Source organism: Danio rerio, chromosome 4 (assembly GCF_052040795.2).
Source record: "Danio rerio strain M-AB ecotype USA chromosome 4, GRCz13ab, whole genome shotgun sequence".
Taxonomy (NCBI): domain Eukaryota; kingdom Metazoa; phylum Chordata; class Actinopteri; order Cypriniformes; family Danionidae; genus Danio; species Danio rerio.
The window spans coordinates 68,332,899-68,348,260 of record NC_141024.2 but is presented as its reverse complement, the minus strand read 5'-3'; the positions used below and the strand labels follow the sequence as shown (position 1 = coordinate 68,348,260).

General features: G+C 38.6%; 3 protein-coding genes across 12 annotated transcripts in view; 1 reads left to right on the top strand and 2 right to left on the bottom strand.

Annotated features, from left to right (window-relative positions):
- The window catches only part of LOC147845236 (uncharacterized), a 934,973-nt gene that overhangs the window by 284,840 nt on the left and 634,771 nt on the right, over window positions 1–15,362 (top strand). The window lies entirely within an intron of this gene.
- Window positions 1–15,362, bottom strand: part of LOC137491262 (tripartite motif-containing protein 16) — a 97,374-nt gene that overhangs the window by 15,696 nt on the left and 66,316 nt on the right. For 2 of the 4 annotated variants that reach the window (XM_087250529.2, XM_087250530.2), the window contains exons 1-4: window positions 6,098–6,174; window positions 5,102–5,213; window positions 4,223–4,327; window positions 2,068–2,169 (exon numbers count right to left, since the gene is read on the bottom strand). In XM_087250529.2, coding sequence (XP_087106655.1) covers window positions 2,068–2,169; window positions 4,223–4,327; window positions 5,102–5,145 — 251 coding nt within the window. In that variant the 5' untranslated portion in view covers window positions 5,146–5,213; window positions 6,098–6,174. Of the gene's footprint in view, window positions 1–2,067; window positions 2,170–4,222; window positions 4,328–5,101; window positions 5,291–5,333; window positions 6,175–15,362 lie in introns of those variants that run through there. The other 2 variants (XM_088650729.1, XM_088650728.1) reach the window with 2 other exon arrangements.
- The window catches only part of LOC103910919 (NACHT, LRR and PYD domains-containing protein 3-like), a 68,761-nt gene continuing 65,746 nt past the window's right edge, over window positions 12,348–15,362 (bottom strand). The window contains exon 10 of the mRNA XM_088649662.1: window positions 12,348–12,946. Within this exon, the coding sequence (XP_088505788.1) occupies window positions 12,426–12,946 (521 nt within the window). The 3' untranslated portion in view covers window positions 12,348–12,425. The remainder of the gene's footprint in view (window positions 12,947–15,362) is intronic.

The following is a 15,362-nucleotide window of genomic DNA, read 5'->3' as shown; positions in this document are numbered from 1 at the left end:
CCTGATGAATAAGTGGTGATAGCCATACATACCTGCGCGAACCCGTTCTCACGGGTTGCCTGCGTTTATAGCCTATCGATTTGCGACTTGTAAAAACGTCCTTGTCTTTTTATGAGTCATTTTCCGAAACTTTAAAAGCACCATGCATGCGCAAATTGAAAGCCACATACACCTGACTCTTACATTTTTCACGACACACATCTGCCAATTTTATTTTATTTTTTTAGGTTTTTACGCAATTTAGGTCATTTTAGGTCATTTTAAGTCATAAGTTTACATACGTTGTATGTTGCATTATAGGCCTACTGACCTAAATAAGCTTTTTGCATCACTTTTCATCACGCAGTTTAAAAGTTTACAGGCAATTCCTTTTAAATTACTTTTGGTGCAATAAATAAGCCAGAATAGTTGAACGTGTTACCATATTCTTTAAATGTATTTATGACATTTAGTTACTAAACAAGGTAAATCATAATTAATTGTGCAGTGTTGGTTATCTTAATTTTTTCAGCCAACACTGATTGAGAATAATGCTGCACTATTTTATTTACAAATAATTTAAACGTTTTCTTTTCCCCCAACACATTCATAATCATTACTCTTGCCAGCGCAAGTTTCATGCGCCCGCTTGAGCGCCGAATAGGCTAAGCCCATGCCGGCGCTTATATAGGCTATGCAAGATGACAATTTGGGTGGCACCACGGCACATGCTGGCACACCCGTGGCTATGCCCCTGCTACAATAACAACAGCAACCACAACAAAATAATAACAAAAAATAATAATAAGATAGGTAGGCTTTGCCGTTGCAATAAAATAATAGTAATTATCAAATAAATAATTAAAATAGCCAATAGCATATAATTAAAATAGGAGGAAATTTAATAGAAATGGTACCATTTGTTATAGCCCCATGATGGGCCGTTTTCTTATTCTAGTCCTTACAACTATTAAAAAACTAAGTAAATAATTATAATAATAGTTTTATTATTATTATTATTATTAGTTATTACTATTATTTAGGCCTACAGCGCATGCAAACCAGGTGCTGCTCAGAAATGGCTATCTTTGCTCAGCATCAGGTGCACAGCAGCAAGTTTAGCACCGAACTATGAATTTATTTTAATGGCAAATGTTTAATAATACTACTAATTTACGTTTTTATTTAATTTATACATACGCAATGAGTGTAAACCTGCTAACTGTGTGTGGTTCAAATGATAGAATATAAACTTAGTTTATTTTTAATTAAATAATAATAATAATAAGCCTGGGTGCAGGGCTTTTATTTTGAGGGCGACGTCACAAGCTCCGATTTGGTTGACCAATGAGAGGAAAGTTGGCGTTTCAGCACCGCCTACATGTGTATAATGAACTTTAAACTCATTTATTCGTTTTCCTACCTTAAATCAAAAAACGAAAATCCAGCCAAAATCTCGTTTTTTTGTGAGCAAAAGAAAAACCGAAAAACTGCAGTTTTCTTCCTTTCCTTTATTCCGTTTAAAACCAGAAAATAAATGATGCACGCCCACGCTGTGTTCATTTTTTTGATCAAACGAACAAACAAAAAAGTACACAATTTTTTGACTCATTATTTCGTTCTGGTTTTGTGTTTGTTTTAATATTTCGTTTTAAGTTAATAAGCAGAATAACAGATGAGTTTCCGTTTTTTCTGCCTACAGAATAAACAGAAAAATGAAATATTCATCGTTTTTTTGATGTTTCATTTTCCGGAATAAAAGGAATAATCAAATGAACGGATGATACACGGACCGTGAAGCTGGACCAGTGCTGTTATTGCAGAATTTCACACGGCTATCAGCCAATCAGATTCAAGAACCAGCCAGAACTGTTGTATATATATATATTATAATTTACTGAAAGATTCTCTGCATAAGAAACTAAATCTGCCACTAGGTGTCTCTAAATGAGTTGCCAAAGTCATTGATTCATTTGATTTACTCAAACAACTGATTCATTCAGGAATGACTCTCTTTACTGTATTGTTGGTTCACATAAAATACTCAAAACGGTCCATGTGTGAGCAATAATGTGAAACACAAAATACCTTTTGGCAGATGATGTCTTCTCTCTGAAGTATGGTGGTTCATCTTTAGACCGGTCACTCTTCAGAGACACATAGCTGGACACACATGATCCTGATCTCACACTGAACACACAAACACACCAGAGGAATAGAAGCATCATAATCTGCTGCATTCATTCATAATTTCCTATGAGCTCAATTAGCTAAGGTTAAACCTTTATTCTTCACTTGTGTTGCCTCTTCCTATAGCAGCTGAATGTGTGTTAGATAAGTTTAAGTGTTTAGTGAAGTTAAAGAAGCATTACTTGTATCACTCTTAATGTTCATTATTTGCTCATTAATGTCCTTAATCATGCCGAATTTTAATTTTTGGATGTCAAAAAAATAATAACTAAAAAAGCCTGTGTGTTTTATTTGTTCTATAGTTTTACAAATAAAAAAGTTTGTCATTTGTCATTACAGTAATACACTGCTCACTAAAATAACATATCCTAAATCTGAAGGAATGAACTATTCTTATTAAATACTTTGTTCTTTACATAGCTGAATGTGCAGAAAACAAAATCACATAGAAATTATTAATGTAAATCCGATTTATTAACCCATGGAGTTCTGGATTTGGCGTCACACTCAAAATTGAAGAGGAAAAACACACTACAGGCTGATCTAACTTTGATGCAGAGTCCTTGACACAAGTTAAAATGGGGCTCAGTAGAGTGCGTGGCCTCCACATGCCTACAATTTCTGGGCATCCTCCTGATCAGGTGGTGGATGATCTCCTGAGTGATCTCCTCCCAGACCTGGACTAAAGCATCTGCCAAATCCTGGACAGTCTGTGGTTCAATGTGGCTTTGGTGGATGGAACGAGATTTGATGTCCCAGATGTGCTCAATTTGATTCAGGGTCTCAGGTACAAGCGGGCCAGTCCATAGAATCAATGCTTTAGTCTTGCAAGAACCGATAGCACTCCAGCCACATGAAGTCTAGCGTTGTCTTGCTTTAGGAAGAGCCCGACAGCATAGGTATATGGTCTTACAAGGGGTCTGTGGATCTCATATCGGTACCTAATGGTAGTCAGGCTACCTCTGGCGAACACTGCATCTGCATCAGAAATGCCACCCCACATCACACCAATCATGCTGGAGGATGTTGCAGGCAGCAGAACGTAATTGATAGTAGGATCGATATGATTCTTGCCACAGTTCACATTGAAGTGCCATCCAGGATGAGCTGCACTACCTGAGCCACTTGTGTATTGCAAGAAGGTTATTTCTTATGAACTAGAAATTATGTCAGAAATTATAAATATTTTAAAATAGGCACTATCCTTATAAATAAACTGCATTGTTGCAATCTAAACAACTACATTCTCCACTAAATAACAGCAGGAATATTTGTCAAACTGTAGATGGTCCTCTGCTTGTTACTGTATGTGGGCGGAGTAATACAGAAGGGTGAAGCTGGACCAATGCTGTTATTGCAGAATTTCACACGGCTATCAGCCAATCAGATTCAAGAACCAGGCAGAACTGTTGTATATATATATTATAATTTACTGAAAGATTCTCTGCATAAGAAACTAAATCTGCCACTAGAAATTAATGTTCACGTTTTGGATGTCTAAAAATAACAACAAAGTTAGCTTGTATTTTATTTTATATTTCTTTATAGTTTAATAAAGCAACAATTGAAGTTTTGGTGCCATTTGTCATTATATTAATATTAGTCTATATTAAAAGGGTCTTAAATAGGTCTATAAATAGTTGGAAACCTGGTTAACGGGGGTTTTGGTGTAAGATCAGTTTCATTAGGCTAATGCATTACCATAAAAAATTAAATATTAATTACCTTACAAACTGTCTAAGGCAGGGGTGGGCAAACTTGATCCAGGAGGGCCAGTGTCCTGCATAGTTTAGCTCCAACCCTATTCAAACAGACCTCCCTATAGAGTTCAAGTGATCTTGAAGACACTGATTAGTTTGTTCAGGTGTGTTTGACTAGTGCTGGAACAAAACTCTGCAGGGACACCAGCCCTCGACGATCAAGTTTGCCCATCCCTGGTCTAAGGGTGATAATAATAGTTTTTTTAAATGAATTTGTGGTACTTTATTTATTGTTATAAAAAAATGTGATTTTAGAAGATTGACTGACAAGTGATAAAAAAAATCATTCATACCTTTTGGCAAATGATTGTGTTTTCTCTCTGAAGATTGGTGGATTGTCTTTAGACCGGTTACTCTTTAGAGACACGGAGCTGCACACACGTGATCCTGATCTCACACTGAACACACAAACACACCAGAGGAATAAACTGCAGGACAAACTTTAAGAGTTTAATGAGTTTGTGTAGTTTATTTCAGCACAAACTAATTGTTGGCTGAAAGTCTATCTGATCAGGTCTGCTACACAGATATCATGGGTAAACAGACACATGACTAGGCCCACACGGAATCTGTGCACGCAGAATTCCACCGATTTTTAGCCCATCATTAATTATGTTTATTTACTTGAGTAAAAGTGTGTAAATCTGTATTTATTCAGTTTTTTTTTATTAATTAAAGTAATATTATTGACTAATATGAAAATTTTCATCAGATTTATGCACAATGCAGTTTGAACAGTCATATTTTCAGTCTTTTAGTAGAGATATTATATGAGACACTTGCTTTGTTTAACACATAAAGTGAATCATATTGGATTTGCATTTTAAACATTAAATAAAAGTATTAAAGGTATTATTTATTTCACATATTAAAGTTTTAGTCATGATACTCCAAAAATCATTCCGCAGAAATCCACAGATTTTTTTACCAAAATTCTCCACAGAAATAGCAAAAAACGCCCGCAGATTCCGTCTGGCCCTGCACATGACACATATTGAGCTCTGGTAAAGCTGTCTGTAATCTAGAATGATTTAAACACATTTGCTGAAGCTGTAAACTGAAGCGTTGTCCATCATTTGATCAGGCAATAGCAACACAAATAAGTGCATTGTTGTTGGTCTTTGTTTTTAAGAGAAAGTGTTAAAATAATGGTGTAAAAACAGAGTCAATACCTGTGTTTCTCTGAGAGAGAGTCCTTTACTCGCTCCTCTGCCATACTGCAGCTAAAACACCAATGCAGACATTAGCAGAGCTTTCAGGAAACAATCAGCCGCTGACCATCACCTGGAGATGACAATATACTGAGATGAAGAACAGCACACTTTATAGCAATCAATGCTCACTTCACTAACAACACCGCACTCAAACAGACCACATGATGAGGGACACCACAAACAACACCACACTGAAACAGACCACATGATGAGGGACACCACAAACTGAGTCTCAGTCATCTCACTGCATTCACAGCATATATAAATAAAATGATAAACATTAATGCAGTTTGTCTGTCACGATAATTTCTGCTTTAGACAGCTATTAACTTATTATTTGATTTATTTATTTGCTTAGTTAATAGTTAGTTAGTATTGAAACGTTACCAGCACGCCCGGCCCCAATCAATTTGGCGCCCTAGGCAAGATTTCAGGTGGCGCCCCTTCACATCGCAGTAAATTCCACTGCTAGTGTACATGCAGTCATAAGAAACTAAATAGATTTTTGATCAACTACTGCCTGCTGGGAAAACATCAGATAAATATGTCAATGCAATTAACATTATTGCTGAACAGATCTAATATTTACACATTTGCTTGAGGAAGAAATGATGGGGACAGTTAATGCAGTTTAAGAATTATCCGCACTCTTCCGGTTAACGGAAGCTCTGCTTTCACTTTCGATTTCCTGACTCTGTTTAAAGTTTATTTTGTGCTGAATGGTGTGATATTATCGAGTCAACCTGATACAGAATTGCACAAACACTTTCAAGAGATAAAAATAACCCATTATATTGTTGAAATGACCGTGTTTGGACTGTGTTTAATCGGCGTTTAAGTCTTTAAACTTCAGGAGCAGACAGTCCTACAAATCACGCTTATAAACACACTAATACACATATAAAGCCTTAATCATCTCCACCAATCAGCGTAATGTAGAAGTGTTAAACTCACATGCAGAAGTACAGACGCTCTTGTGCAGCAGGAACACGATGTGAGCTCTTTGGCGCTTTCGGTTTGTCAACTTCTTCAGTATTTTGGCGGTTGTCAAACTATAATGTGCTTCACCGCCTCCTGCTGGACTGGCTGATTTTAACATGGAGAGAGACACGGGGAAAATCTCACCATAAATTCAAGGGAAATAAATCGCTGATTAAACAAAGAAATCCGGTTAAAATTGTAAATTCTTTCTAACAGACCAGATTATTTCAGACATTAATTATTGTAGTTTCCATATGCTGACTCTAGTATATAATCCAGAGTAAATTAATATTTCTCTTTTGTATGGATAATCTTGACATTCTGTTATTACATGCTGCACATGTTTCACACTGATTACAATGTGAGTATAAGTCATGTGTGTGCTTCTCTATAAACACAGTGTCTTGTTTAGTTCTGGATGTGCTATTCTGAAGCGGTTAAGATCTTTTCCTCACTCCGATTATTCCCCATTTCTCTTCCTTCACAGATTCACCATTGGATTGTATACAGATGTCTTCCTGAGTCATTTATATCCCAGTGTTCCTGCCTCATACTCTCTGTCTGTATCTTTATTATAGTTTTGACTTCAGCTTCACTTAATTTACCCTGATTTGTGTGTAAATGTGAGACTGTGTGGGTGTTTCCCAGTACTGCATTGCAGCCACTTTACTTTTCTCTTGCATATGTCCTCCATCAAATCTAACATGTTCTCTAGAACTCTACAGTCTCCACATTAATCCTGTTCCTGAACTCCATTAATGTCAGTGTTGAGTTTAGTCGAGTGTGTCCTCACCTCAGTCTAGTTCACATCACTTCCTCCTCTCTGTTTCTCACACACACACACACGTGTTTATTTGTCTTCACTAATATTTTAATGTTATATAAATGTCGTCTCTTCTTATTTTCATCCTAAACTCCTCATCATTCTGTCTGAATATTTCCCTTGATAATAGATTTATTTCAGCTTTTCCTCCATCATCTGTCTTCCTCCTCTTCATCGTCTCCTGTGCAGATTGATCAGCAGTCTGATGTCCATGTGTTCCTCTATGTGCAGGTCTCCAGCAGAACTCGACCGTCCCTCTTTCTGATATAGACCATACAGAAGTGTGAACAGCTCATGTGTTAAAGCTGCTCTAGATGACCTGCGGCTGATTAAAGATGTTCAACTGATGCTGAGTCTGAACACATCAGCCCCAGGGTGAGCGCCGGGATGCCAAAATAAAAGTAAAGGAGGTCACATTTAATATATTTACATTTATGCATATATGATTTCCGAGAAGGCGACACAGTGGCGCAGTAGGTAGTGCTGTCACCTCACAGCAAGAAGTTTGCTGGTTCGAGCCTTGGCTGGGTCAGTTGGCGTTTGTGTGTTCTCCAGGCGTTTGCATAGGTTTCCTCCGGGTGCTCTGGTTTCCCCCACAGTTCAAAGATTACAGGTACAGGTGAATTGGGTAGGTTAAATTGTCAGTAGTGTATGAGTGTGTATGGATGTTTCCCAGAGATGGGTTGCACCTGGATGGGCATCCGCTGTGTAAAACATGTGCTGGATAAGTTGGCGGTTCATTCCACTGTGGTGACCTCAGATTAATAAAGGGACTAAACCGAACAGAAAATGAATGAATGAATAATAAATATATCCCAGCTTCATTAGATCTCTGAGGCGACTGTACATTTCTTGAGTTTCTAAACTGAATTGAGATCAGGTGTCAGCTGATGTGTTCTGGACATTTTCCTCGCTCCACTTCAGAAAGCCGCCACTAAACCCTGAACCAGAACTGTTGGTTGCAGTTTGTTGCCATTATAAATCTCAGAACTGTCAGTGTTTAAAGCTCATCGTATTAATCTAACAGAAAAGGTAAAAACACTTTCATAAATAACATTTTCATGAAATAAATAGATTATAAACACATTAAACTTAAAGAGCATGGAGTAATGTTTCAGAAGGAAGAGCACACTGCTGACTCCGCTTATTTTGATGGGTTCATGCTGAAGGAGTTCAATCGACATGCACATTAAACTGCATCTGGACACATATTGGCTGGACAGAAAGCACCAAGGCCTTAAATAAAAACTAATAAAATCTTCTTTCAGGGGAAGCTCACTTGTATAAAAAGTGTAGAATGATGCTGAGACGTCAAGAAAAGTCACACAGAACTGGGGGGTCAAGACTATTGCTCTCACGGACAGAGCCCTTCATGTACTGTATGTCAACAGAAGTGCCGGCCGCTTGTGCTTTCACTTCAGTTAATAGTTGTTTATTTCTCTCAGTCCTGGAAGTCCTGCTTTAAGTTTGTGGCGTTCTGTTCAGTTTTATCTGTGAGGACAGAAGTAAGACAGGTACTCAGTCTTCTAGCACAGAGTCATTGTGTTTGAACTAGACTGGCTCATCACTAATGCCTGAAGCACATCTGACTCCATGTGTTTCTGAAAGGGTTCAAATAAATTCAACCCAACGCAGAAAACATTTACACAGTGATGTAGCCCAGATCAGTGAGGCCTGCTGGCCATGTTAGTGGATGTAAACTAAACACTGCATTTGTCCCAGCCCTCGCCTCTTGGATTTCTTGAAGCAGTAAGTGGATGAGGTTATAAGAGATTCACATGTGATTTAACAGTCAGAGGAATGATTGTGGAGCTGTGGAGCATTATTTACACATGCAGAAATGTGTGGTGAGAAAGAAGAAGAACTGGGAGAACTTTCAACATTTCTGTCACAAACCAAAGCTATCTGTCATGTCCCCGAGGCACGTCTCTGAAATTGCATGTAGAAACAAATTAATCAAATACACACAGTGTCTACATTATTTTTCAGTATTACAACTATTTACTTGAGTTATTTTCTTGTGATAAATAAAAATAAAATTAAAAATAAGATTTATTTAAAATGAGAAACAGGCTACAAAGTTTTGTCCCTCAATATAAACTCAACCCTATTACGCTAGCATTGTTCCACCTATAGCAATTTATATATATTATTACATCACAGACAGGAAGTGACATCATTCAGCTCTCTTTAACAGCACGGTGCAAAAGAAGGCGAGATATATTGTCATTTATTTACATTATTTGAGGTTTATTATGGTTAGGAAGGGTACAGTCAAGCTTAACAATTCAACCCTGTAACGTAAAACTAAGATGGAGTATGATTGTTTTCTTAATGTCCAAACAATATGACATATTCTAGTTTAACTGCTGTCGTGTGGACCTTCTCTCTTAAACCACAAGAGGAGTAGCGGCCATTTTGTTTCAGTAACTCAACCCATCACACTTGACCCCGTCACTCATCTCATTGTTTCAGGGTTGTAAACTTGTAACAGGATTGAGATTTTCTCCTAATTTATCAAGAACATTTCAGTAAATATACACTGACTATAACTTTATTTAGTCACTGAGAGAATATCTGAAGCAGTGTTTCCACTGAAACTGTGACACAATCTTATCTCAGACATGGCGCCCGTATCAGCAGCAGATTTTATATTGAATGTGTCCCGAGTTTCATCATGAGTTAAAGCTGATCAAATCAGAACATGTGCAGTAAAAAAAGACTTTAATTATGTAAACAGTTCATTTGCTCATCTCTATGTCATGTGACAATTAGCCAACGTTAGAGAGGGGGTCATTAAGGGCAGAATTCATATTAATATTAGAGATAAAGAGGCTTCAGCTGTCAAAAGGTTGAGGAATATCTGGTGGTCTTCTGCTGCTGTAGCCCATCCGCCTCAAGGTTGGACGTGTCGTGTGTTCAGAGATGCTCTTCTGCAGAGCTCGGTTGTAGCGAGTGCTTATTTGAGTTACTGTTGCCTTTCTATCAGCTGGAACCAGTCTGGCCATTCTCCTCTGACCGCATCAACAGGGCATCTGCGCCCACAGAACTGCCGCTCACTGGATATTTCCTCCCCTAGAGATGGTTGTGCGTGAAAATCCCAGTCGATCAGCAGTTTCAGATAAAATACTCAGAGCAAAGAGCAGCCCGTCTGGCTGTAAAATTTTATTATTATTATTAAGCATTTTCATTAAGAAGTTTTTCTTGATGTTCCAGGAAATAAAGGTTTAGCCATGATGTAGCTGTTGCTGCTGTTCACTGCAGGTTCTGTTCAGCAGTATATTTGGGAACACAGGCCTTTAGTAGCATTGGTAAAGGTTACTAACGCTCCAGTCACCTGCAGCACTTCACTGTCCTGAATTCTGACTGTAGTTTGGTTTAATGAAGTTTAATGTCATCTCAGTGTGATCAATGCCTAAATGCTTTACTGAAGTAAAGAAGTGTTTTGGTTTAGTATTAGATTTAATTTCACATTAATTAAAACAAATTAACATTGAAATGAAAGTGTCTCCTCAACCCTGTTACGGTCTTCACCCCCATCACTGTATTCTCCACCCTGTGACATTCATATTGTTTAAGAGAAACAATTAAATATAGAAAAACTTCTTGCTGAGGACCTGCCGCCATGTTAAGGCCTGACATTGTGAACATGTGGTTTGGGTAAAACATCTAAAATTAAATCTTTTTTAGAGAAATGAAGAGAGCACAGATGCATAAGTTGTATAATTGTACCTTAAATCACATCTGAATCTAAAACTCCTCAGAAATGTGATGTTTTAGCCATTAAACTGGTTTGAGGCACATATGAGCAACAGGGAAATGTTGGTTTTACAGCAAAAGCTTTGTGAAATGCTATTATTAAACTCAGTTTAGTCCGTTACGGGGTTGAGAATAACGGCTGTCCAAATAAGAATAAAAGATGAAAAAAATATAAAGCTTTAATGGCTGAGGGGGGAAAAGATGATGTTGTGAACGCTTCAATTGTGCCTCATGATGTCGGCTATTTAACAATATCATCAACACACTTTTAAACATGAGTTTGCTCAAGCTGAACTATTAGCCAACGCCAGGAATGACCCTTATATTCTCTCAAATCTTAAACGTGCGCACACTACAAGATCTGAACACATTGGGCACAGCACACTACAGGATACTATTGAGACGACTGTGCCTGATGGAGCACATCACCCGACTGCAGAAGAACTCTGCTGTTTATTATAGGCCAGCGCACACATATCTGAGCCACTGCCAGAGCGAACAGCCTGCAGAATCAAGACAACAGCTGCTTGTTGAAGAGAGCACATCATGTCCAAACACACGTCTGATATCCTGAGGATTATTCGGGATCAGAGAGAAGACGAAGGCGGATGAACAGAAGGAATGGATATGTGATGATGCTGTAGGGGGAGAGCGGTGTGGAGAGTTTTGTGTAAAGCACCATTGACCAAACGCGTTGGGGATTTACAATGGAGGATTCTGCAGGGGATTGTGGCAGTGAACGCTTCATATGTGTTGTTCACTCTAGTGTCCATGACGAGTGTCTCTTCTGTGCACATGGAGAGACTGTGGATCATCATGGCTATCTGGAGTGTAGACGCTGAACACAATAGTTTGATATGTGGAGCAGAGTTTTCCTGAAATGTGGACAGAATTGGACTCAGTGTAAGTTTCTTCTGGAGCTGGCGATAGTCAGAGACACAGACTGAAATGGCGGCTCATTCACTGTTCAGCTGCTCAAGCAAAACTTGATCTACTTACCCCAAGAAGAAACAGAACAGATGATGAACATGATCAAGAGATTTAGAGATTTAAAGCAACACACACACACACACAAACACACGCATGTGCACACACACACACACACACGCACACGCACACACACACAAACAAAAGAAAGTGAGACGCACACAACACAGACACACGTGCACACACACACACACACTCTGTCGCACACACAAACACAGACACTCTCCCACAGACTTGCGCACACACACATACGCACACTCTCTCACACACACACACACACACAACACACACTCTTACATGCACACATACGCACTCTCTCTCTCACACATGCACACACACACACACACACACACACACAAACTGTCTCTCACACGCATGCACACACACACACACACAATCTCACATAAGCTCTCTCTCTTCTAACGCACACACTCACACTCTCTCTCACACACACAAACACTCACACACACATGCACATACAAGCACATACACACAGACACACACACACTGTCTCACACACACATGCACATACAAGCACATACACACGGACACACACACACACTCACACACACATACACAGATACTTACAAACACTCAAACAGACACACTCTCACACACACACAGTCTGTCTCTCTCTCTCTCTCTCTCTCTCTCTCTCTCTCTCTCTCTTACACACACTCACTGCTGCTGACTGCTCCTGCAGAGGATTCTGGGTAAATCTCTCGTCAGTCTTCAGCTCAGTTTCACTGATGATCCAGGATAAACAGTAAACCCAGGGCAGAGCGGCTCAGTGAATGTGGTCTGGACTGAGTGGATGAGGCTCATTGTGTCTCTATAGATGTTGTAGAAGATCAGAGTTCCTGCACTGTGATCCACAAACACTCCTATTCTCCTGCTGAGCGGCTTCACTGAGAGATCAGTGAGTGTGTTATTGTGACTGAATGTGAAACTGGAGGAAGAGCAGAGCAAACTCCAGGACTGAGCATTACATTCAAACACACACTCAACACCTCCTCCCTTCCTCCTGATGCTCTTATATGACACTGATATACACACACCATCTCTACTCCAGTCAATCTCCCAGTAACAGCGTCCACACACACTCTCTCTGCACAACACCTGATAAACATCAAATCTGTGTGGATGATCAGGATACGGCTGATTCTCTCTCACACTCTTCACCTCTCTGTTCTCCTCAGACAGAATGAGTTGAGTGTTTGCTGTGTTTGGATCCAGAGTGAGGAAACAGACATCTGAACACAAGAACACACACATTTATAACCACAGCTGTGTGTGTGTATGTGTGCGTGTGTGTGAGTGTGTGAGACAGAAAGAGAGTGTGTGTGTGTGTGAGAGAGAGAGAAAGAGAGAGAGAGTGTGTGTGTTTATTTTTATTACATGGTGGGAATCTCAGCATGATAGCACACTCACAATGTGGGGACCAAAAACATGGTGGGGACCAAAGTCCCGGTCCCCACTATGTTTTGTCTTTAAAAGACTCAGGAGGCGTTGCTGATATGCCTAGTGCAGTTTTTTTCACCTGACTTGAGTGTGTAAGTGTGTGTCGCTGCACTGCTCTATAGCGCTCATGTAGTCGGATTGCGGTACTGCACCCTTAAGCACACTTGCCGCGATTTACACACTGCGTACAGCACCTGCGCTAATTGGAACATCTAATGTAGCAATCCAACTTCAATCAAGTTAATTAAGTTACATCAATGAATGAATCAAGGTTTGTAGGTAAGTTAGACTGTTTTTCCTTATCATAATATAATAAAATTGGTTATATGACAAGTATAGTTAATAGTTATAGAGTAGAGTTAATTTTATTTTAAACTAATTTTTGCGTGTTTTAATCAATGTTGTTTCAACGTAGGTATTTCTAAAACACGTATAAGACATAAACTGCCGTTCGGTATGTGATTCAGTTTATTTACATGAGTATATATTTCGCATGTTAATGTGCTAACTATCCGACACCGAGTGATGTGTGGATCAAAGTCCGGAGTGAAGTGCATGAGCGGCGGCCTGACGGTCACCAAATTCCCGGGCCACAAAATGAATAGACGGAGGATTAAACCTTTACACGATGCCGAGAAATACAGCAGCTCCACCAACAAGATCCATTCTTTGGAAACTAAATATATAGACGATTACAAAGGTAAGATTTCATGGTTCTTGTATTGTGCTTTAATAAAATAAGTGGAATAGTTAATTGTGTAATTGCTTAACAACCATTCAAAGCCTTTTCAAATAGTTTTTCATCGAATAACACTATTATACACTATTTTATAGGTTGCTGTAATAATACTGAGGTTATATTTTAAACACGTGTGACCTTCTGCTCCTAGAAATGGAGTTGATGCATAGAGGGGATCACAATCAAAATACCGTATTTATGTTTGACTTTACATGGCAAAATAAGAAGTGGTGGTAAGTGTTTTCATCTTTCAAATTTACATATATTCAGTTCATTGTGTTTGTATCATATTTTAGATTTTTGATATTGTTATGAGAGAAAATAAAAATTGTATTTTTTTTTTTTTTGCAGCATTGATGCCTCTCATGAGGATGAAACCCTCGGTCGGCTGGTAAATGATGACAATTGGCACCCCAACTGCACTGTCAAAAAGATTGTGGTTCAGGGTAAACCTCATTTGTGCCTCTTTGCAGCCAGGGATATTTTCCCTGGAGAGGAAATTACATATGACTACGGAGCATGTGATTGGCCTTGGAGAAAGGTTTGACAATTTGACCACCTAATACATACTGCTTGATACATTCAGCAATGCTTAGAGTTTTTAATGTTAAGATTAAGGGTACATAAAGAGTCATTCCTATGTGTATGTAATGTTAATGTAATTTTTTTTTTTTTTAAATATCGCTGTCTAAATGATTTTTTAAAAGGTAAAATTAGGTCGGTAACACGTGAAGGGGTGTTCATGAAACCTTTATAATCATGAAATGTGTCATGAATGTGAATGAGATTTTTTGCATGCTTTTGTCAACTGTCATCAAGTATCACTCTCTGTTTTGACATTTTAAACTCTAAGATGACTTTTTTTTCTGATAACAACTTCAAATACACAAATAAACTGTGGCAGTTAAGAGCATAAAGTATTAAAAATGTTATACTAGGTTTCGTCAGTCAATTAATTGTATCGTGGATTTAGTTGACCTCTTGTTTGGACCAAGCAAATATTTTATAAACAAGGTTTTTCCTGTTTTTTTTTAATTCTCTGTCCACATGAAAATGCAAAAATGCGTTGTGATGCATGTTAAGGCCGGACTTTGAGCCAACAGCCAGCCAGTTCACACTAAATAGCAAATTAATTATTTGTAGGAGTAAATTGACCGTTGAGTTCTACTGTCCAACTAATATGTTTGTTTTTTACTGAAGGATGACCATACGACAGCAAAAGAGAACTGCTCAGTTCCAGTAGGAGTCACACAGCTCTCTGAGGTAGTGTAACATTGTGAGGACTAGAGCCACGTTAAGAGAAGCTGTGTAGCACACTTTGTCCTGAATACACACACACCGTAAGGTCTGACATAGTGGGGGACCATGACCAGTGTTTCCTCTAGGATTTTTTCCAGCTGTGGCGGCAGACTCTGTTGGGCATTTTACACAGATCTACTAATTCATGAGGTGTTATTTCATTGACAAAT